Source organism: Hypanus sabinus, chromosome 17 (genome assembly GCF_030144855.1).
Source record: "Hypanus sabinus isolate sHypSab1 chromosome 17, sHypSab1.hap1, whole genome shotgun sequence".
In the NCBI taxonomy this organism is placed as follows: Eukaryota; Metazoa; Chordata; class Chondrichthyes; order Myliobatiformes; family Dasyatidae; genus Hypanus; species Hypanus sabinus.
This window is the reverse complement of record NC_082722.1, coordinates 11,578,403-11,600,198: the sequence shown is the minus strand read 5'-3', so window position 1 is coordinate 11,600,198 and position 21,796 is coordinate 11,578,403. Positions and strand designations below refer to the sequence as shown.

Below are 21,796 nucleotides of genomic sequence, written 5' to 3'. Positions count from 1 at the left end.
GACTAGTGGTGTTCCTCAGTCAGTATTGGGACCGCCACTTTTCACATTTTGTCAATGATTTGGATAATGGAATTGATGGCTTTGTGGGAAGGTTTGCAGATGATATGATGGATGAAGGAGTAGGTAGAGCTGAGGAAGCAAAGTGATTGCAGCAGGACTTGGACAAATTGGAAGAATGGGCAAAAAAGTGGCAGATGGAATACAGTGTTGGGAAATGTATGGTTTTGGTAAAAGGAACCATTGTGTGGACTATTATCTAAATGAGGAGAATGCTCAAACATCAGAGGTGCAGAGGGACTTGGAGTCCTCATGCAAGACTCCCAGAAGGTTAATTTACAGGTTAAGTCTGTGGTAAAGAAGGCAAATGCAATGTCTGCATTTATTTTGGGGAATAAAATATAAAAGCAAGGAGATAATGCTGAGGCTTCATAAGACACTAGTCAGGCAGCACTTGAAGTACTGTCAACAGTTTTGGGTTCCATATCTCAAAGGAGGTGTTGTCATTAGAGAGTCCAGAAGAGTTCATGATGATTTCTGGGAACGAAGGGGTTAACGTATGCGGAGCTTTTGGCCTGTACTCACTGGGATTCAGAAGAATGCAGGGGAGATCTGATTGAAACCTACCAAATGTTGAAAGGATTAGATAGGGTAGATGTGGAGAGGATGTTTCCTGTGGTAGGGGTGTCATGAACTAGAGGGCACAGCCTCAAAATTGAGGAGACCTTTTCAGAACATTGATAAGGATAAAGAGTAGTGAATCTGTGGAATGCTTTGTCACAGACTGGTGTGGAGGCCAAGTCTGGGTAGATTTAAGGTTGAAGATGACATTTCCTGCACTTTTAGTCTGACATTGGTGGTGGGGAAAATGCTAGAGTCGGTTATCAAAGATGTGATAACAGCACATTTGGAAAGAGGTGAAATCATCGGACAAAGTCAGCATGGATTTGTGAAAGGAAAATCATGTCTGATGAATCTAATAGAATTTTTTGAAGATGTAACCAGTAGAGTGGATAGGGGAGAACCAGTGGATGTGGTATATTTGGATTTTCAAAAGGCTTTTGACAAAGTCCCACACAGGAGATTAGGTTACACTCTAGCATCTGACTCTCACCTGATTATTACCCACTTATCTGTCAAGAAGGCAGGTGTATGGGGTTGAGTGGGATCTGGGATCCGACATGATGCGCCAGGTGCGTCGAGCTGCAGCTCTGTGGGGACCGTGTTGGGGAACTGGAAATGCAGCTCAGTGTATTTCATCTGGTCAAGGAGAGGGAGGAGGTGATAGATAGGAGCTATAGGCAAGTAATCACATTGGGGCCTCGGGAGACAGATAAGTGGATATCCTTGAGGTTTTGGTCAAGTACATTCATCATAGTGCAGACATTCCAACATCCCAACTTGAGGGGTGTTGTTGTAGTTGATTTGTTTTCTTTCTTGTCTGGTGTAGTAGTTACAGTCAGCTCTTTGTGGAATAATCCATTGTTCCCATGCACACAATGAGGAAGCATGAATGTGGCACCTTTATTGGCTGGGGGCTGCCCAGCTTGCGGCGGGCGGTAGCTGTCCAGTGAAACGTGATTGTCTCTCCCACCACCAGAAACAACCCGACGCATTTATTTAGCAGTGGGAGCTCGTCCCCACTAATACCCTACGGTTAGGACTACCTTAGGAATCAGAGTGGTTGTGGACGGGTCATATTCTGCATGGAGGTTGGTGACCTGTGGTAAGATTAATGGCATGCTCAGAATTTTAGGAAAATCTTCATATTTAAATAGTTAGCCACCAGTTTCTAAGTCCCAATTATTTTGTTTGGACTGAAGGTGTCCCAGTCTTCAAAAAGGAGCCCAACTTCACAAAGAGAATTTAATTCATTACTTGATTCACAAAAACTATACTCAAGGTGTAGATGTGAAATAAACTGTTCTGTGGACTGGTGCAAATCCATTTCCAGAGATGCTGAAACCAATCTGAATCTATTTCAGCCATACGCTGGTTGATAATGGTGAATAAAGTTTACTTGATGTAGCAAATACTAATATTAATGTACTTTTTTGTGGGCTAAAATCATCTAAGCTGCTGGCACTTAACATTCACTTAATGGCTTTTCATGTTGGGAGATTAACAAACAGCTTCCACTGTGATACTGAGCTCTAATAGACCTCTGCATATGAATATCTTGGCTGCAAGTTCATCAACATGGTGAACTAGATGATATCCACATGGAGTAGTACATCTAGCAGGATGCATGTTCTGCTGAAGCTCCGGAGGAAAATGTATATTGGTGTTTTCTTGTGGGTTATTCACTCTTATTTCAGCTATAAAGTTTCAGATTAGAAAGGGGCTGAGGGTGCCCACCTCCCCATAGGATAATGCCAAGATACTGAAGGAGGACTGAGTTCAGATGGAAGAGGAAAACTGAGCAAATACAACACCAATTCCCACCCAAATATCACTGCAGTCCAGATGCTGTCTAACTCTTGGCTTAGCCAGAAGCCCAAGGAGCAGTGCTCAATGGGTGCTACGTGAGCTTGTATACACATCCAGTGAATCTTGCTTTGAAACCTCCTGAAAGCACCGGGAGAGGTAGGTGCTGAAGTTGGTCAACATCCATCAAAGACTAACTGCACCATTTGAACAGAAAGACCTGGCACACAGTAATGGAGTAGCCTCCTCATTTAGACATTGCCCCCAGCTATGAGCTGGCAGAATCAATGTACTTCAGACAATGGAAGATCTAGCCATTGAAATAATGTTAGCTCTTTGACTGGTTTTCAAGTAGTTGCAAAGTAAGTGAAGCAAAATTAAGTCTTGTTTTAAGACTGTATTGTTCTGCTTGTGGTTTTCTTTGTTCCAAATAAGATTCATTTTATTCACTATCTCTGGCAATTGACCTAAGAGGGTTCGCTAGGTCACTAGATACTGTAACTCCCATCTTGAGCTCGGACTGAAAACGCATGATATACATCTGGACCCATGTCTGTATGATTGCTTTTACAGTCTTGGTGTTTCCTCAATTTTCATATTACTAGCCTGAAAAAAAATCTCTCTTCTATTGTAATTGTCTTCAGAACCAGAATTTGTTTAGCGCCTTTCTTGCCACTTTGCCTCATTGTTGTGTGTGCAGGCAGAAGTTCTGCCTGTCCAGTTGTCTCATTGTCTCATTGTTTTGTTCTCAAACAATGAGCCAACGAATGCAAATATCAGAATGAAAGTTATTCAGGGATATGCTGTAGTTTTCCCTCACTCTTCCACCATTTCCATTTTATGATGAACATAGTCAACAACCTCCAAGCCTCTGCATGTTCACTAACTTCTCCTTAGGTCATGTATTGTTGTAGTTGATATTACACAAGCTATGCAGTATTTATTCTCGCTGCAGTCAGAACACTGGGTAAAAGCAGGAGCAAGTTATCTGGCCTTTTCCATGCCTGCTGAATTATTGTCTCTGTCACCTGTCTGCAGACTCTTGGTTCACTTAGCAGCTAATCTTCTGATCAGCTTTGAATGTGTTTGCTATTGAGCCTCTAGAACCCCTTGGGCAGAAAATGAAAATATTTACTACCACCATATGAGGGGAAATTTTCCTTAATTCTGTCCTAATTGACAAGACACCCCACATGAGAAACACTGCTTTCCTTGGTATATGTGGACTGTTCGTTACTGATGGCCCATTAGCATCACTACAAACCTACAACGTTGGTATTAAGAGATTCGCTGTATATTTGTATATATTGTCCAACATAGCGTTAGTTTCTGAATGTTGCTAATTCCTCAAAGATCTTTAAGTGGCTTCAAAACAGTATTCTCATCCCTGACTATATCTTGCCACCACTAATACTTTGTTCACTTTTCCCTAACTTGGTTGGCTCCCATGCCATCCAGCAGTTTAATTGTTTTTAGAAGCATAGAAACCCTACAGCACAATAAGGCCCTTCGGCCCACAAAGCTGTGCTGAACAGGTCCTTACTATTGAAATTACATAGGGTTACCCATAGCCCTCTATTTTTCTAAGTTCCACGTACCTATCCAGGACTCTCTTAAAAGACCCTATCATTATCGTTTCCACCACCGTCGCCGACAGCGCATTCCACGCACTCACCACTCTATTTATTTATTTATTTATTTATTTATTTATATATATTATAAACAACAACAACTTACCCCTGACATCTCCTGTGTATCTACTTCCAATCACCTTAAACTTGTGCCCTTTCGTGCTAGCCATCTCAGCCCTGGGAAAGAGCCTCTCGCTATTCACACGATAGCGCCTCATCAATTTGCTAACAAATTGAAGAAAATAATTCTGTCCTATTTGTTAGTGGTGAAATAAGAACTGTTTTGTTGCTGCTCCTATAGTCATGTTACAGTTGTGCTGATATTTTTTCCTTGACGCAAATCTAAAAGTGAGTAGTGTGCCTTCTGTGAAAGGTACAGGCAATTCTTATCTCGTACATTATAATACCTGTTAAGATCTAAACTGAACAATGATTTTTTGAATTGCGGAGATTGTTGCCCTACAGGTTCATCTATTTCACATTAAAATATAGAACCATAGAACATTACAGCACAGAAACAGGCCTTTTGGCCCTCCTTGGCTGTGCTGAACCATTTTTCTGCCTAGTCCCACTGACCTGCACCTGGCCCATATCCCTCCATATACCTCTCATCTATGTACCTATCCAAGTTTCTATTAAATGTTAAAAGTGAGCCTGCATTTACTACTTCATCTGGCAGCTATAAATTCTTACTGAGGTTCCTAACTCCATATTTTGAACTGGGGTAATCAAATAAGTTGATTCTCATCATTATCCGAAGTCTCTTTCAATTACATTATCACTAGAATTTTCATCCTGAAATAACTGATTTACAATTTAGATAAAAACCTAATTTTAAAGTAAGTTCTGATGCCCTTGTATGGGAGATCCTGCTGAACAAATATCCATTTTGTTTACTGCACAAAATTGGATTTACACTATTTATTAAAAGAATAAACTGAATTTAGAATTTGCTAGAATCCCTGCACATGTTGTGCTTTTATGGAATTTGACTAAATTTAAGTTTGCAATTAGTATCAAAGCAATGTTGGGTACAAACAAGAAATGGATTTTCACTGGACCTGGTCTTTGAGCTTCCTCTAAAGGAAATGGCTGCTTTGACGTGCTCTTCTCAACTGGTCACTGGCAAATGCTCTCTGTTCATTTTGCTCATTCACTTAATTGAGCTACAAATGAGCTGTGAAGCATGAAGGAACTTGTTTCAAGTGCTATCCATTGGTTCCTCTTTTTTCACTCAGATAATTTAAGATGTAAATATCAATTAATTTGTACTTGTGTTCTTTACCATAGATGAAGCTTGATGGAAAAGTCAGGCAACTGCTTGGAGATGAGTTTCAGAATAAGGTGGTTACAAATTGTTAGGCTTTACTATGTATCATGGCTTTAGTTTGCGACTAGAAAATATTTCTGGATTGTCTGCTAGTCAGTCATCAGCATCCTTTACCAATGCCCACTTAGAGCACTTGTATATAGTGCATTATGTGGTTTAAATAACTTGAGTTATTTGTTCTGATATTTCGGTCTCTTACGGTAGTGGCTCTTAAGCCAATTGAACATCTGACATTTTGTACAATACACTAAATTGTGATTTGGAATATGTGGAAATGGACAATTCACATGTATTTTCTAGTCCAAACTACAGCTTTGTGCAATGTAGATGTAGCTGATCCATCTGGCTAGAATTTCCTCTCCCACTTCTAGCTTGTCTCCGCATGGTTCTGCTTTCTATATTCTCAATGATAGCAAGTGTGTAGTGCATAAGTTTCCTACCAACTAAGCTACTGCTTGCTTCCCTGTTATGACACTTGTGTATCTGAAATCTTGACTCTGATTACTTGCAATGTGGTTAACATTTAAGCTATACAATTATGTCGCCAGTGTGTCAGGTGTTTGATTTTTTTTTCATTGTTTGGGAGTTTAATATATGGAACTATATTGTAAAATTTAGTTATGAAATACTAACTCATCTCAAACCAAATGCAGGTTCCATTCCTTTCTCCCCTTGAAGGTGGCATCTATTTGAAGTTGCAGTGCCATTTTAACTCCTCTGTTGAGCATTCAGGATTCTTGGTAATTACTGATTATTGTTTTGAATACCTTCAGTTATTTTGTATTTTAGAGATACAGCACAGAACAGGCCCTTCTGGCCACACCTACCTATTTAACACAGGACAGTTTTCAATGATGAATTAACTTACTAAGCAGTACATCTTTGGACTGTGGGTAGAGAATGAAGCAGACTGGGGGGAAAATGTACATACAAATGGTGCTGGAATTGAACTCCAAAAGCCCTGGGTTATACTAGCACAGTGCTAACTGCTGTACTACCATGGCATCTTCATAGAGATGAAATTATTTTAGACAAGAAACTATTGACTTCCCAATCTGCTGCTCAGTCTGCCAAGCATCTGTAAAAGAATGTACAGTCGGCCCTCCTTATCCACACGTTCCGCATGCGCGAATTCAACCAACCGCAAATCGAGAAAACCTAGAAGTGCTCTTCCAGCACTTGTTGTTCGAGCATGTATAGATTTTTTTCTTGTCATTATTCCATAAACAATGCAGTATAACAACTATTTTACATAGCATTTACATTATATTAGGTATTATAAGTAATCTAGAGATTTAAAGTATATGGGAGGATGAGCGTAGGTTATCGTGGATTGGGATCGAAAAAAATTGGAAATTTTCTTACTAAGTTGGAACAGGTACATCCGGTATTATTTAGCGTCAGTTCGTCAAATGTTTGTCTTGGTATATAGTATATATTTCGCCTTTCTATGCATATGAAACACTTAAGTACGTATGTTTCGGTGCTGGGCTTGGGAATGGAAGTTCCTGAGTTCAATCCAGTGACAGACCACTTCCGAGCGTGCTGTCCATCCATGCCTGGTTGTTGTGGAGGATCAAAAACCCAAATCCCAAAACCCAATAATTAAACCACTCTGTTGCTTAGTAATAATTGTAGCTTTCATTGGGGCAGGGCCTTTCTCACTTTATCCTTTAAAATTGTTCCGATCGTTGATTGCCTATAGTCTAATGCTTTTCCAATGACTGATGGCTTTTCACCTCTTTCCGATCACTTTATTATTTCCACTTTATTTTCAATCGCGATTATTTTTATGAACAGAAACACTGCAGATTCAGAGCTCTGCCGCTGGGTCCTAATGTCCACCGCACTAAGACAGGTTAAATGAGGTCTGGGGTTCTGCTGGGTCCTAAGGTCCACTGCATTGAGACAAGTTGAATAAGAGACTTGAGCATTCACGTTTTTGGTATCCGCGAGGGGTCCCGGAACCAATCCCTTGCGAATAAGGAGGGCTGACTGTATATGAAACAGCAATGCTGTGAGGTGTTCCCCTATATGCTATGCACGTCCACTAGTAAATTTGTCTTGTATTGTTGACCAAGTAATATAATGAGAATGATTTCACATTGCCTTGCCAGTTTCCTGTATCTTGAATATGGCTGGACTTAATTTCAAACACTAATTTTTCCCCCTCCCCCAGACAATATTTCAGGATGTGAGTGGGTTTGGTGCATGGCATCGTCGATGGTTTGTGCTTTCTGGCGACGTGCTTTCCTATTGGACTTACCCCAATGAAGTGAAACACAAGGTGATATAATATGTATTTTTAACATTACAGATGTACTCTACCCAAATCATTTGGATGCTTTTCCCATTTCAAAATTAAGTGGAATTGCTGATTTATTTATTTTGTTTAAGGGTAATGATTGTGAAAGTTCTCTATGTACTGCTTCTGTTTAGGAAGCTAATTTGCTGAACACACATGATCAAATTAACTAGCTAAGTTTTAATTTTATTTCCTTCCTTGATAAGCTAGTTTCAACAGCGGTAAGGTACTGGCAACACTAACTTTCTGTATTGAAATATTTACCTAATGTTCTGAATAGACAACAGGTTAGCCAGCCAGTGTCTGACACAATTGTGTCTGTCCATGCCCATAAGCAATTTAATGGCAACCACTTATGATTGATTATGCTCTTCAGACCTTGAAAATGAACAAATTTCCCTGTTCTGGCTAAATCTGTTAACTCACCAACATCATATTCTTTTTATTTAAGATTTTTTCCCTACTAATCAGTGTATTTCCATACTGTACAAATACCTGGTATATTATACCAGTACACTAAAGAACTGATTTGTGGTTTTTAGTGTGGTAAACAAGTAGTAATTAGTTAAAGATTTGCTTTCTATTGAGGTTTTCTCTAAATCTCAAGGAGTTGCTGCTTTATAATGTGCAGTCTCTATCTACTGAGTTTCAGCTCAAATGTCTACTATTAAGAAACTGTAGTGTGACAACAATTTCATTATTTTTTAAAAATACTACAAACTTGTATAATGACATGAATACACATCATTTTATCCAGAAACCTTTTGGCTGTATTAACTTGGCTGACTGCACCATGGAGAAGATTGAACCTGCCAGTCGTGAGTTCTGTTCCAGGCCTAAAACCTTGGAGATGATCACAACACGACCTCAGTCGAAAGATGATTGTGAAAGTCTAACTGTTCAGTGTCATAACAATCTCTGCTTTATTAAGTAAGTCTCATTAGCTGTTGTGAGTTAATGCTGAATGGTTTCTCTTTCTTCCCCCCCACCCCCCCGAAGGTTCTGCTTCCCAAAAAGATGCCATTATATTTTTACTTAATCTCAAGTCCCTCCTAACGTTGGAGAAAGATGATGCCTGGCCAGCTTGACTTTGCCTCCAAATTTCTGAACAAACTGATAACCTACACTAAATATTTGGGTCTTGTGATTCATTAATTTTTTTGTTTTTAGAATATTTCAACTTCATAGCTGTCAGTTAATGGGAGACACCGTGTTGCCACCTTGTCATTCATAATAGTTGGATGGTAGTAAAAGACATTTTAAATCCCACTCCAATTACTGAACACATAGACATCACCTGCTCCAGTGAGCTCACTAAATCTTGTTGGGATGTCGGTGCTGATTGTGCCACTGGATTTGGATATTTGAGGTAGTTCAGACAAAGTCCTGTTGCATCTTTTGTGGGTGCTATTTCTTGGATTTTATTTTGCTGGCACTGAATTAAATAAAAAATCAGTACATCAAAGGCTCAATAAATCTTAAAGTACCATAGGTTCAAAGTAATCTGAAATTTAAGAGACTCATTTTTGATTTATTAAATATTGTTGGCTGACACCTGTTCCTGAAGTATAAGGACATGGAGCATCACTTCATTTATTGAGCATTAAAGTGCAAAAATTGGACAATAAGCGACTCATTTATATGAATCCTGTTTATTCTCCCACATTATCTCCAGATTCTATCACTCAGCCACCCACAACTGGCATTTTTTTGGTACATGGGAGGAAAGTAGCATGAAAGAAACCTACGTGGCCACAGAACATGTAAACTACAGTCTGTATTGAACTAAGTTGCTGTTGCTGTGAGGCAAATAACACTCCACAACTGTTTGCCATTTGTGGAGTGTCTGAGGCCAGCAAGAAATAGACTTTGTTCAAATCTCATTTAACTATTCTAATGAAGAATTTGTATTCTCTACATGTGACCCATAACACGCAGCACAGTAGCTTAGTGATTAGCAAAACACTTCAAAGTGCCAGCGACCTAGGTTCAGTTCCTTCCATCATCTCCCAATGACTGTTTCCTCAGGGTGCTCTGCTTTCCTCCCACAGCCAAAGGTTAATTGGTCATTGTAAATTGTCCCATGATCGGGCTAGGGTTAAATCGGGGGTTGTTGAGTAGCATGCAGAAGGGCCTATCCTGTGAAGTACCTCTAAATAAATCACTTTTAACCTGGTATAATTGCAGATACTGGCTGTCAGCTGACACAAAGGAAGAGAGGAATCAATGGATAGAGAAGCTTAACCAAGCCCTGATCAATCTCAGAACATGGCAGCAGACACAACAATCAGCACACAGTGATAGAATCTGAATATGGCTGACACTTCAACCGGTGAGCCATTCTCATGACAAGAAATGGGATCAGAGTTACTACATTTTACATTTAAGTGCTTTGCAAGTAGTTGACTGTATATCAATCACTATTATTTGCTGCTATTACTAACTGAAATTAATCCAAATGTTTATGTAAAAAATATATATTGTCTTGAACTCTTATTTTTTACTCCAAGCAATTTTCAAGCTTGAATTTGTATTGTGTATTATGTGCAAATTATGAACAAAGTCCATGAAATTCCAGGTTACTTTAAGTTAGCATTCTCCCAATGTGTAGTGCTAAGAATGCCAAAGTAACCTTCCAGATCAGTGCTATTGACTCTACATGATTGTTGTCGGCTCTGATTTAGCAGTTTTCCCCTTCATTGCTACTCTTGATATACTTTGAGGATGTCAATTTTTTTAGGCCATTACTAAAAATGTGGATATATTATTTTTGATAGATCAGTCCTGGAATTAAAACTAGGACTTGTATATGCCCCCTCAAAAGTGTTACCTGTTCTAGTTCAGAGTTAATGAGTGGATGAAGAAATAATTTTTTCAAAAAACTTTCAATTAATCACCAAGAACATATTTTTTAATCTCAACATCTTTGCAACATTTAACTTTGCATATTAGTACTGTAATCTGAAATGTTTCTATCCTTCTGCGATTTCTAAAAGGTCCTAACTCTTGTATACATGTAATTCATTACAAATAAAGCACACGTTTAAATATTTGTCTTATTTACTTAGTTTGAATTTCTTTGAACTGTGAATTCTGGTTTCAGAAAATAGTTTAGCAATAGTTAATCAAACACTGCAACTGCTTGTCATTTGGTTTGTGGAGTGAAGTGCAGTTTGGGTCGATGAATGTTCATTACTATAATATTTAACAAGTTGAGAAAGATGCAAGGAAATGGTGTAAGGCAAGGTGGATGGAAAGTGGGAAAAATAAAGATGGGTTCAAAATGAATATAAAAAGCAATGGACAGATTTCATTGTTGTCCAGCAAAGGTTTATTGTCCTGCTTGATTGATACTAGGACATGCTGTTTAATTACAACAACAATGCTCACTGTCTTCTACTTTGGAACTGCAAGTGCACTTAATTCAAAAGTAGATTAACCCAATTACAGACAATACTGATGCTATGAGAAAGGGTGGAGTCACAATTCATGACTCATTCCAATGTACCTTAGCTAATATCCTAAGCAAACACTATAAACACACTATAGTTTTTTGGTTCCCACTAAATTTCATTCCAAAATGTGAAATACAGGGCACTGTAGCAGTTTGTCATATTTTATGCTGAGGGATAAATTTGACATGATATAGCTTGAGGTAATATAATAATGGTTTACTTCCTCTGCAGGAGACTTTTCATATAGTGAGGAATTTGTATGTCTTCCCTGTGGGTTTCCTCTCAAATCTAAAGATGTACTGGATAGGTTAATTGGTCATTGTAAATTGGCTAGGGTTAAAGTGGGATTTTTTTTGACATACAACTGCATAGGGCCAATTTACAGTGACCAATTAGCCTGCCAACTGATACATCTTTGGAATATGGGAAGAAACTCACTAGAAAAACAAACTCCTCACAAGCAGCAGCAGGAACTGGGCCTAGTGCTGCCCCATTGCTGGGCAGTGTGGCAGGAAGGGTATTTTCTGTGCTGCATCTCAATAAAATAAAAACAAGTTTATTTTTCATGTCTCAACTCCAACCCTTAAATGCTTGCAGTTGTAAACTAGATCATCATAGACTGGCCTCATTTGCTCTCAAAACTGCACCAAGTTCCAATCATTGTTTGCTAAGTTAAATGATCCCCAATTAAGCACCAACCCATCCTTGCTTTCAAATTGCCTGAGTTATATTTTATCTCCACATTCCCAATTCTGACCTCTTGAACAACCATATTTCATAAGACCGTAAGAAATACAAGCAGGAGTAGGCTATCCAGCCCATGGAAGCTGCCTCGCCACTCATAGAGAGCCTACAGCACAATACAAGCCCTTCGGCCCATAAAGTTGTGCCAAATGTATCTCTACCTTAGAAATTACTAGGCTTACCCATAGCCCTCTAATTTACTAAACACCATGTATCTATCTAAAAGCCTCTTAAAGGACTCCATCGTATCTGCTTCCACCACTGTTGCTGGCAGCCCATTCCACACATTAACCACTCTGAGTAAAAAAAAAACACTTACCCCTGACATCTCTGTACCTACTCTTCAGCACCTTAAAACTGTGCCCTCTTGTGGCAACCATTTCAGGCATAGGAAAAAACCTCTGACTATCCAAATGATCAATGCCTCTCATCATCTTATACACCTCTATCAGGTCACCTCTCATCCTCTTTCACTCCAAAGAGAAAAGGCTGAGTTTACTCAACCTGTTCTCATAAGGCACACTCCAGGCAACATCCTTGTAAATCTCCTTTGCACCCTTTCTATGGCTTCCACATCCTTCCTGTGGTGAGGCAACCAGAACTGAGCACAATACTCCCAAGTAGGGTCTGACCAGGGTCCTATATAGCTGCAACATTACATCTTGGCTCCTATATTCAATTCCACGATTGATGAAGGCCAATACACCATACGCCTTCTTAACCAGTATCAATCTGTGTAGCTGCTTTGAGTCCTAAGGACTCAGACCCCAAGATCCCTCTGATCCTCCAAACTGCCAGGAGATTTACGATTAATACTACATTCTGCCATCATATTTGACCTACCAAAATGAACCACCTCACACTTAGCTGGGTTGAACTCCATTTGCCACTTCTCAGCCCAGTTTTGCATCCTATCAATGTCTTGCTGTAACCTCTGACAGCCTTCCACACTATCCACACCACCTCCAACCGTAGTGTCATCAGCAAACTTACTAACCCATCCCTCCACTTCCTCATCCAGGACATTAATAAAAATCACAAAGAGCAAGGGTCCCAGAACAGATCCCTGAGGCACTCCACTAATGACTGACCTCCATGCAAAATATGACCCACCTACAACAATTCTTTGCCTTCTGTGGGCAAGCCAATTCTGGATCCGCAAGGCAATGTCACCTTGGTTCCCATGCTTCCTTACTTTCTCAGTAAGCCTTGCATAGGGTATCTTTATCAAATGACTTGCTGAAATCCATATACACTACATCTACTGCTCTTCCTTCATCTATGTGTTCAGTCACATCCTCAAAAAATTCAATCAGGCTCGTAAGGCACGACCTGCCCTTTACAAAGCTATGCTGACTACTAATCATATTATACCTCTCCAAATAGAAACATAGAAAATATGTGCAGGAGGAGGCCATTCAGCCCTTCGAGCCTGTACCACCATTAAGTATGATCATGGCTGATCATCCAACTCAGAACCCTGTACCTGCTTTCTCTCCATACCCCCTGATCCCTTTAGCCACAAGGGCCATATCTAACTTCTTCTTAAATATAGCCAATGAACTGACCTCAACTGTTGCCTGTGGCAGAGAATTCCACAGATTCACCACTCTCTGTGTGAAGAAGTTTTTCCTCAATTCGGTCCTAAAAGGCTTCCTCTTTGTCCTTAAACTGTGAGCCCTCATTCTGGACTTCCCCAACATCGGAAACAATCTTCCTGCATCTAGCCTGTCCAATCCCTTTAGAATGTTATACGTTTCAATAAGATCCCCACTCAATCTTCTGGATTCCAGTGAGTATAAGCCTAGTCGATCCAGTCTTTCTTCATATGAAAGAACTGCCATCCCAGGAATCAATCAGGTGAACCTTCTCTGTACTCCCTCTATGGCAAGAATGTCTTTCCTCAGATTAGGGGACCAAAACTGCACACAATATTCTAGGTGCGGTCTCACCAAGGCATTGTACAATTGCAATAGAACCTCCCTACTCCTGTACTCAAATCCTTTTGCTATGAATGACAATGTACCATTTGCCTTTTTCACCACCTGCTGTACCTGCATGCCCACCTTCAATGGCTGGTGTACAATGACACCCAGGTCTTGTTGCATCTCCCCTTTTGCAAATCGGCCACCATCCAAATAATCTGTTTTCCTGTTCTTGCAACCGAAGTGGATAACCACACATTTATCCACATTTATCATTGCATCTGCCATGAATTTTCCCACTCACCTAACTATCCAAGTCACCTTGCATCCTCTTAGCATCCTCCTCACAGCTAACACTGCCGTACAGCATCGTGTCATCCACAAACTTGGAGATGCTGCATTTAATTCCTTCGTCTAAATCATTAATATATATTGTAAACAACTGGGGTCCCAGCACTGAGCCTTGCGGTACCCCACTAGTCATTGCCTGCCATTCTGAAAGGGTCCCGTTTATTCCCACTCTTTGCTTCCTGTCTGCCAACCAATTCTCTATCCACATCAATACCATACCCCCAATACCGTGTGCTTTAAGTTTGCATACTAATCTCCTGTGTGGGATTTGTCAAAAGCCTTTTGAAAATCTAAATATACCACATCTACTCTACTGGTTACATCTTCAAAAAATTCTATAAGATTCGTCAGACATGATTTTCCTTTCACAAATCCATGCTGACTTTGTCCGATGATTTCACCTCTTTCCACATCTTTGATAACTGACTCTAGCATTTTCCCCACCACCGATGTCAGACTAACCGGTCTATAATTCCCTGGTTTCTCTCCCTCATTTTTTAAAAAGTGTGGTTACATTAGCCACCCTCCAATCCTCAGGAACTAATCCAGAATCTAAGGAGTTTTGAAAAATCATCACTAATAATGCATCCACTATTTCTTGGGCTACTTCCTTAAGTACTCTGGGATGAAGACCATTTGGCCCTGGGGATTTATCTGCCTTTAATCCCTTTAATTTACCTAACACCACTTCCCTACTAACATGTATTTCCCTCAGTTCCTCCATCTCACTAGACCCTCGGTCCCTTACTATTTCCGGAAGATTATTTATGTCCTCCTTAGTGATGACAGAACCAAAGTAGTTATTCAATTGGTCTGCCAGGTCTTTGTTCCCTGTGATCAATTCACCTGTTTCTGACTGTAAAGGATCTACATTTGTCTTGACCAGTCTTTTTCTTTTCACGTATCTATAAAAGCTTTTACAGTCAGTTTTTATGTTCCCTGCTATCTTTCTCTCATAATCTTTTTTCCATTTCCTAATTAAGCCCTTTGTCGACCTCTGCTGGTCTCTGAATTTCTCCCAGTCCTCAGGTGTGCTATTTTTTTCTGGCTAATTTGTATGTTTCTTCTTTGGACTTGATACTAACCCTAATTTCCCTTGTCAGCCATGGGTGCACTACCTTCCCTGGTTTATTCTTTTGCCAAACTGGGATGAACAATTATTGTAGTTCATCCATGCGATCTTTAAATGCTTGCCATTGCATATCCACCGTCAACCCTTTAATTATCATTTGCCAGTCTATCTTAGCTAATTCACATCCCATACCTTCAAAGTTACCCTTCTTTAAGTTCAGAACCTTTGTTTCTGAATTAACTATGTCACTCTCCATTTTAATGAAGAATTCCACCTTATTATGGTCACTCTTACCCAAGGGGCCTCGCACGACAAGATTGCTAACTAACCCTTCCTCATTGCTCAATACCCAATACCCAATCTAGAATGGCCTGCTCTCTAGTTCGTTCCTCGACATGTTGGTTCAGAAAACCATCCCGCATACATTCCAAGAAATCCTCTTCCTCAGCACCCTTGCCAATTTGGTTCACCCAATCTATATGTAGATTGAAGTCACCCATTATAACTACTGTTCCTTTATTGCACACATTTCTAATTTCCTGTTTAATGCCATCCCCAAACTCATCTGGTGGCCTGTACACAACTCCCACCATCGTTTTCTGCCCCTTAGTGTTATGTAGCTCTACCCATATCAATTCCACATCCTCTAGACTAACGTCCTTCCTTTCTATTGCATTAATCTCCGAACTAGCAATGCTACCCCACCTCCTTTTCTTTCCTGTCTATCCCTCCTGAATATTGAATATCCCTGGATGTTGAGCTCCCATCCTTGGCCACCCTGGAGCCATGTCTCTGTGATCCCAACTATATCATATTCATTAATAACTATCTGCACCTTCAATCTTCAATTCATCCACCTTATTACGAATGCTCCTCGCATTGACACACAAAGCCTTCAGGCTTGTTTTTACAACACTCTTAGCCCTTTTACAATTATGTTGAAAAGTGGCTCTTTTTGCTTTTTGCCCTGGATTTGCCTGCCTGCCACTTTTACTTTTCATCTTACTACTTTTTGCTTCTACCCTCAGTTTACACCCCTCTGTCTCTCTGCACTTGTTCCCATCCCCCTGCCACATTAGTTTAAAGCCTCCTGAACAGCGGTAGCAAACGCTCCCCCTAGGACATTGGTTCCAGTCCAGCCCAGGTGCAGACCGTCCTGTTTATACCAGTCCTACCTCCCCCAGAACTGGTTCCAATGCCCCAGAAATTTGAATCCCTCCCCCCACACTATTTTTCAAGCCATATATTCATCTGAAATATCTTCCTATTTCTACTCTGACTAGCACGTGGTACTGGTAGTAATCCAGAGATTATTACCTTTGTGGTCCTTTTTAGTTTATCTCCTAACTCCCTAAATTCACCTTGTAGGAACTCATCCTGTTTTTTACCTATATCGTTGGTACCTATGTGCACCACGACCACTGTCTGTTCACCCTCCCATTCCAGAATGTCCTGCAGCCACTCAGAGACATCCTTGACCCTTGCACCAGGGAGGCAACATACCATTCTGGAGTCTCGTTTGCGGCCGCAGAAACGAATCCCCTATCACTATAGCTCTCCCACTCCATTTCCTTCCCTCCTGTACCGCAGCGCCACCCATGGTGCAATGAATTCGGCTGCTGCTGCTTTCCCCTGATGAGACATCTCCCCCAACAGTATCCAAAACAGTACATCTGTTTAGGAGGGAAATTACCTCAGGGGACTCCTGCACTACCTGCCTACTGCTACGCTGTCTAGTGGCCACCCCTTCCCTTTCTGTCTGTGTAGCCTTTACCTGCGGTGTGGTCAACTCACTGAACGTGCTATTCACGACTTTCTCAGCATCGCGGATGCTCCAGTATGAATCCAATCACAGCTCCAGACACTCAATGCAGTCTGCCAGAAGCTGCAGTTGGACACACTATCTGCACGCACAGTCATCAGGGACACTGGAAGTATCCCTGATTTCCCACATGCTGCAGAAAGAACAAACCACGGGGCCAATCTCAGCTGCCATGACCTACCCAATACTTGCCTCAACTTTTGAAACTTCCTTCTTTGAAAGGAACTTACCTGGCCTTACCTCACTTGGAGGTCCTCTGCCTCTTCTCGTCAAAGCCTCTCCAGTCAAATCCTCAAATTCCACTCCTTCACTGGCCCACTCACTCACTCACTGGCCGCTTTCCTCTCGAGTCAAAGCCTCAAATCTCCACTCCTTCACTGGCCACTCTCCACAATGTTCATAAATCTTGCCTCTCAGGATCTTCTCCATCAACTTACCAACCACTGACGTAAGACTCACTGGGCTATCTCTAATCCCTTTCTTGAATAATGGAACAACATCCGCAACTCTCCAATCCTTGGGAACCTCTCCTGTGCCCATTGATGATGCAAAGATCATCACCAGAGGCTCAGCAATCTCCTCCCTCACCTCCCAGAGTAGCCTGTGGTACATTTTGTCCAGTCCTGGCGACTTATCCAACTTGATACTTTCCAAAAGCTCCAGCACATCCTCTTTCTTAATATCTACCTGCTCAAGCTTTTCAGTCTGTTGCAAGTCATCACTACAATCACTAAGATCCTTTTCCGTAGTATTCATTAAGTACCTTTGCTATTTCCTCCGGTTCCATGCACTTAACCAGTGTCACATTTGATAGGTCTTATTCTTTAAAATCTTATCCTCTTGCTTTTCACATACTTGTAGAATGCCTTGGGGTATTCCTTAATTCTGCCTGGCAAGGCCTTCTCATGACCCCTTCTAGTTCTCCTAATTTCCTTCTTAAGCTCCTTCATGTTAGCATTATAATCTTCTACATCTCTAACATTACCTAGCTCTCTGAACTTGTTTTCTTCTTGACTAGATTTATTACAGCCTTTGTACACCATGGTTCCTGTACCCTACCATAACTTCACTGTCTCATCAGAACATACCTATACAGAACTCCACTCAAATATCCCCTGAATATTTGCCACATTTCTTCCGTACTTTACCCTGAAAATGTTTCCAATTTAAGGCTCCAATTTCCTGCCTGATAGCCTCATAATTCTCCTTACTCCAATTAAACACTTTTCTAACTTGTCTGTTCCTCTCTCCGATGTTTTTGTAAATAAGATAGAATTATGATTACTAACTCCAAAATGCTGTCCCACTTTGACACTTGACCAGGTTCATTTCCCAGTACCAAATCAAGTACAGCCTCTCCTCTTGCAGGCTTATCTACATACTGTACTATGTCAAGAAACCTTCCTGAACACACCTAACAAACTCCACCCTATCTAAACCCCTCGCTCTAGGGAGATGCCAATTGATATTTGGGGAATTAAAGTGTCCCATCAGTACAACTGTTATTATTACACCTTTCCATTCAATAAGATCATGGCTGATCTGTCCGTAAACACAACTCCATCTACCTGCCTTTTCCCCATAACCCTTAATTCCCTATGTAGAAATCTTATCTGTTTCTTAAATATATTTAGTGAGGAAGCCTCAACTGCTTCCCTGGCAGAGAATTCCACAGAATCACTACTCTCTGGGAAAGTTTCTCATCTCTGTCCTAAATCTCCCTTGAATCTTGAGGCAATGTCCCCTAGTTCTAGTCTCACCTACCAATGGAAACAACTTTCCTACTTCTATCTTATCTATCCCTTTCATAATTTTATATGTTTCTGTAAGATCCCCTCATAATATGTACACAACGCTGGAAGAACTCAGCAGGTCAGGCAGCATCCATGAGAAGAGTAGCCAACGTTTCGGGCCAAGACTCTCGGCCCGAAATGTTGGCTATTTTTTTCACGGATACTGCCTGACCTGCTGAGTTCTTCCAGCATTGTGTACGTATTCTTTGATCCACAGCATCTGCAGTTGTATTTTTGTGTTTCAATCTCTCCTCGTCCCTGTAATCAACCTGGTGAACCTCCTCTGCACTGCCTCCAAAACCAATATATCCTTCAAGTATGGAGACCAGAACTGCACACCAGGTGTGGCCTTACCAGTACCCCGTATAGTTGCAGTATGACCACTCTGCTCTAGAATTCAATCCCTCTAGCAATGAAGGCCAATATTCCATTTGCCTTCTTAATAACCTGTTGTACCTGCAAGCCAACTTTTTGCCATTTATGCACAAGCACTCCCAAGTTCCTCTGCACAACAGCATACTGCAATCTTTCACCATTTAAATAATAATCTGCTCTTCTATTATTTCTTCCAAAGTGCATGATCTCGCATTTACCAACATTGTATTCCATCTGCTAGACCTTGGCCCACTCTCTTAACCTACCCATATACCTGTATAGACTATCCATTCTCTGTACAATTTGACTTTTTCACTCAGTTTAGTGTTACCAGTAAATTTTACTACACTACACAGTCCCCTCTTCCAAATCATCAGTGTTAATGGTAAACAGCTGTGGTCCCAGTACTGACCCCTGTGGCACCACACTTGCCAGACTGACAACCGGAGAAACACCCATTTACACCAACTCTGCCTTCTATTGGTTAACCAGTCCACTAGCCCTGCCAATACACTTCCTCCAACTCTATGCATCCATATCTTATTATAAGTCTCTTGTGCACCTTATTGAACACTTTCTGGAAATGCAACTATGTGACCTCCACCTCTATTCACTGCACTCATTATGTCCTCAAAGAACTCCAGTGTCAAACAGGACCTGTCCTTTCGGACTCCATGCTGCATCTGTCTAAATATTTTAAAACTCCTTTCTAAATATTTTGCTGTTTAATTAGTTTCAAGCATTTTCCCGACTACAGATGTAAAGCTAACTGGCCTATAGTTGCCCGTCTTTTGCCTACACCTTTTAAAAAGTTGCACAACATTTACTGCTTTCCAATCTGCTGGGACCTGCCCATTCTAGAGTTTTGATAAATAATTACCAACTCATCTACTATAACCTCCACCAATTCCTTCAGCACCCTGGGATGCATCCGATCAGGACCAGGGGACTTATCTACCTTCAGGCCCTCTAGTTTGCTCATCACTATCTCTTTAATGACAGTGATTTTATCAAGGTCCTCACCTCCCATTTTGTCCATAACATCCTTCTTTGGCATATTAGACGTGTCCTCCACCGTGTCGTTCAATGCCTCAGCCATTTCCTTATCATCCAGTATCAACTTCCCTTTCTCATCTTCCAAGGGACTTATGTTGACTTTAGCCACCCTCTTCCACTTTATATATTTATAAAAACTTTTTCTATCTGGCTTTATATTTTGTGCTAATTTACTTTCATCCTCTATCTTCCCTTTCCTTATTTCTTGTTTAGTTACCTCCAGTCTCCCACTACTCTTTACGACTTTGTACACGAGGTTTTAATTTGATACTATTTTTTATTTCCTTAGTTATCCAAGGCTGGTTCTCCCCACACTTACTGTCCTTACTTTTGACTGGAATATACTTTTGTTGAGCACTGTGAAAAATTTATTTGAAAGTATTCCACTGTTCCTCAACTGTCCTACCAAATAGCCTGTGCTCCCAATCCACATTAGCCAACTCCTCCCTCATCCTGTTGTAGTCTCCCTTGTTCAAGCATAATACACTAGTTTTAGATCTATTTCATCCTCCATCTGAATGCAAAATTCAATCATACTATGACCTCTCTTTCTAGAGGATCCCTGAATACAAGATCGTTAATCTTACCTGTCTCATTGCAGGACTTCTTTTCAGAGTGGTCATTTGAATCGGGAGCAAGTTACAGCTTGTGATTCAGCTGGGAGCTCGGAGAATTCGACCGTGCAGGTAGGATTTAAGCCTACCTGGTCAATACCTGTGGAGGAGGGGGAACTGCGCAGGCGCGAGTGACGTCAGCGTCGAGCGCGCACTTTAAAAGGCAGGACTTCTTTTCAGAGCGGGCAGCGGAGTCCGTGGAAGCAGTCTTGGGCTTCGGCAAGCCTGTGTGATTGCTCGCTGAGGGGAAGAAGGTAAGGTCGCTAGGTGCTTTTTAGACTTATTCTATTAATCCAGTTCAGGTATGGGGGAGACAGTCAGAGCAGTGGTGTGCTCCGTATGCAGTATGTGGGAAGTCAGGGTCAACACAGTTGTCCCTGATGACCACACCTGCAAAAGGTGCGTCCAGCTGCAGCTCCTATCAGCCCGAGTTAGGGAGTTGGAGCAGGAGCTGGATGAACTACGGATCATTCGGGAGGCAGAGGCAGAGATAGATAGGAGTTATCAGGAGGTAGTCACACCAAAAAAGCAAGAAGTAGGCAGATGGGTGACGGTCCAGAGAGGCAGGGGGAGCAGGCAGAGAGAGCAGAGCACCCCTGCGGCCATTCCCATTAACAATAAGTATACCGTACTGGATACTGTTGATGAGGATGACCTACCAGGAATGAGTTGTAGTGGTCCTGCCTCTGGCACAGAGGTTGAACCCTCAACTAGAAAGGGGAGGAGGGAAGAGAAGAGAGCGATAGTTTTAGGGGACTCTATAGTTAGGGGGGCAGATCAGGAGTCTCGGATGGTATGCTGCCTCCCTGGTGCCAGTGTCCAGGACATCTCAGATCGGGTGCAGGCTATTCTTGAAAATGAGGGCATGAACCCAGATGTAGTGGTCCATGTAGGGACCA

The 21,796-nt window shown here is 41.2% G+C and overlaps 1 protein-coding gene across 4 annotated transcripts in view; it reads left to right on the top strand.

The window, feature by feature from the left end:
- Nucleotides 1-21,013, top strand: part of LOC132406684 (anillin-like) — a 72,767-nt gene extending 51,754 nt beyond the window's left edge. For 3 of the 4 annotated variants that reach the window (XM_059992537.1, XM_059992536.1, XM_059992534.1), the window contains 5 exons: nucleotides 5,346-5,399; nucleotides 6,039-6,125; nucleotides 7,565-7,672; nucleotides 8,448-8,620; nucleotides 9,878-10,733. In XM_059992537.1, the coding sequence (XP_059848520.1) occupies nucleotides 5,346-5,399; nucleotides 6,039-6,125; nucleotides 7,565-7,672; nucleotides 8,448-8,620; nucleotides 9,878-10,001 (546 nt within the window). In that variant the 3' untranslated portion in view covers nucleotides 10,002-10,733. Of the gene's footprint in view, nucleotides 1-5,345; nucleotides 5,400-6,038; nucleotides 6,126-7,564; nucleotides 7,673-8,447; nucleotides 8,621-9,877; nucleotides 10,734-20,884 lie in introns of those variants that run through there. The other variant, XM_059992535.1, reaches the window with a different exon arrangement.
- The last annotated feature ends 783 nt before the right edge of the window (nucleotides 21,014-21,796 follow it).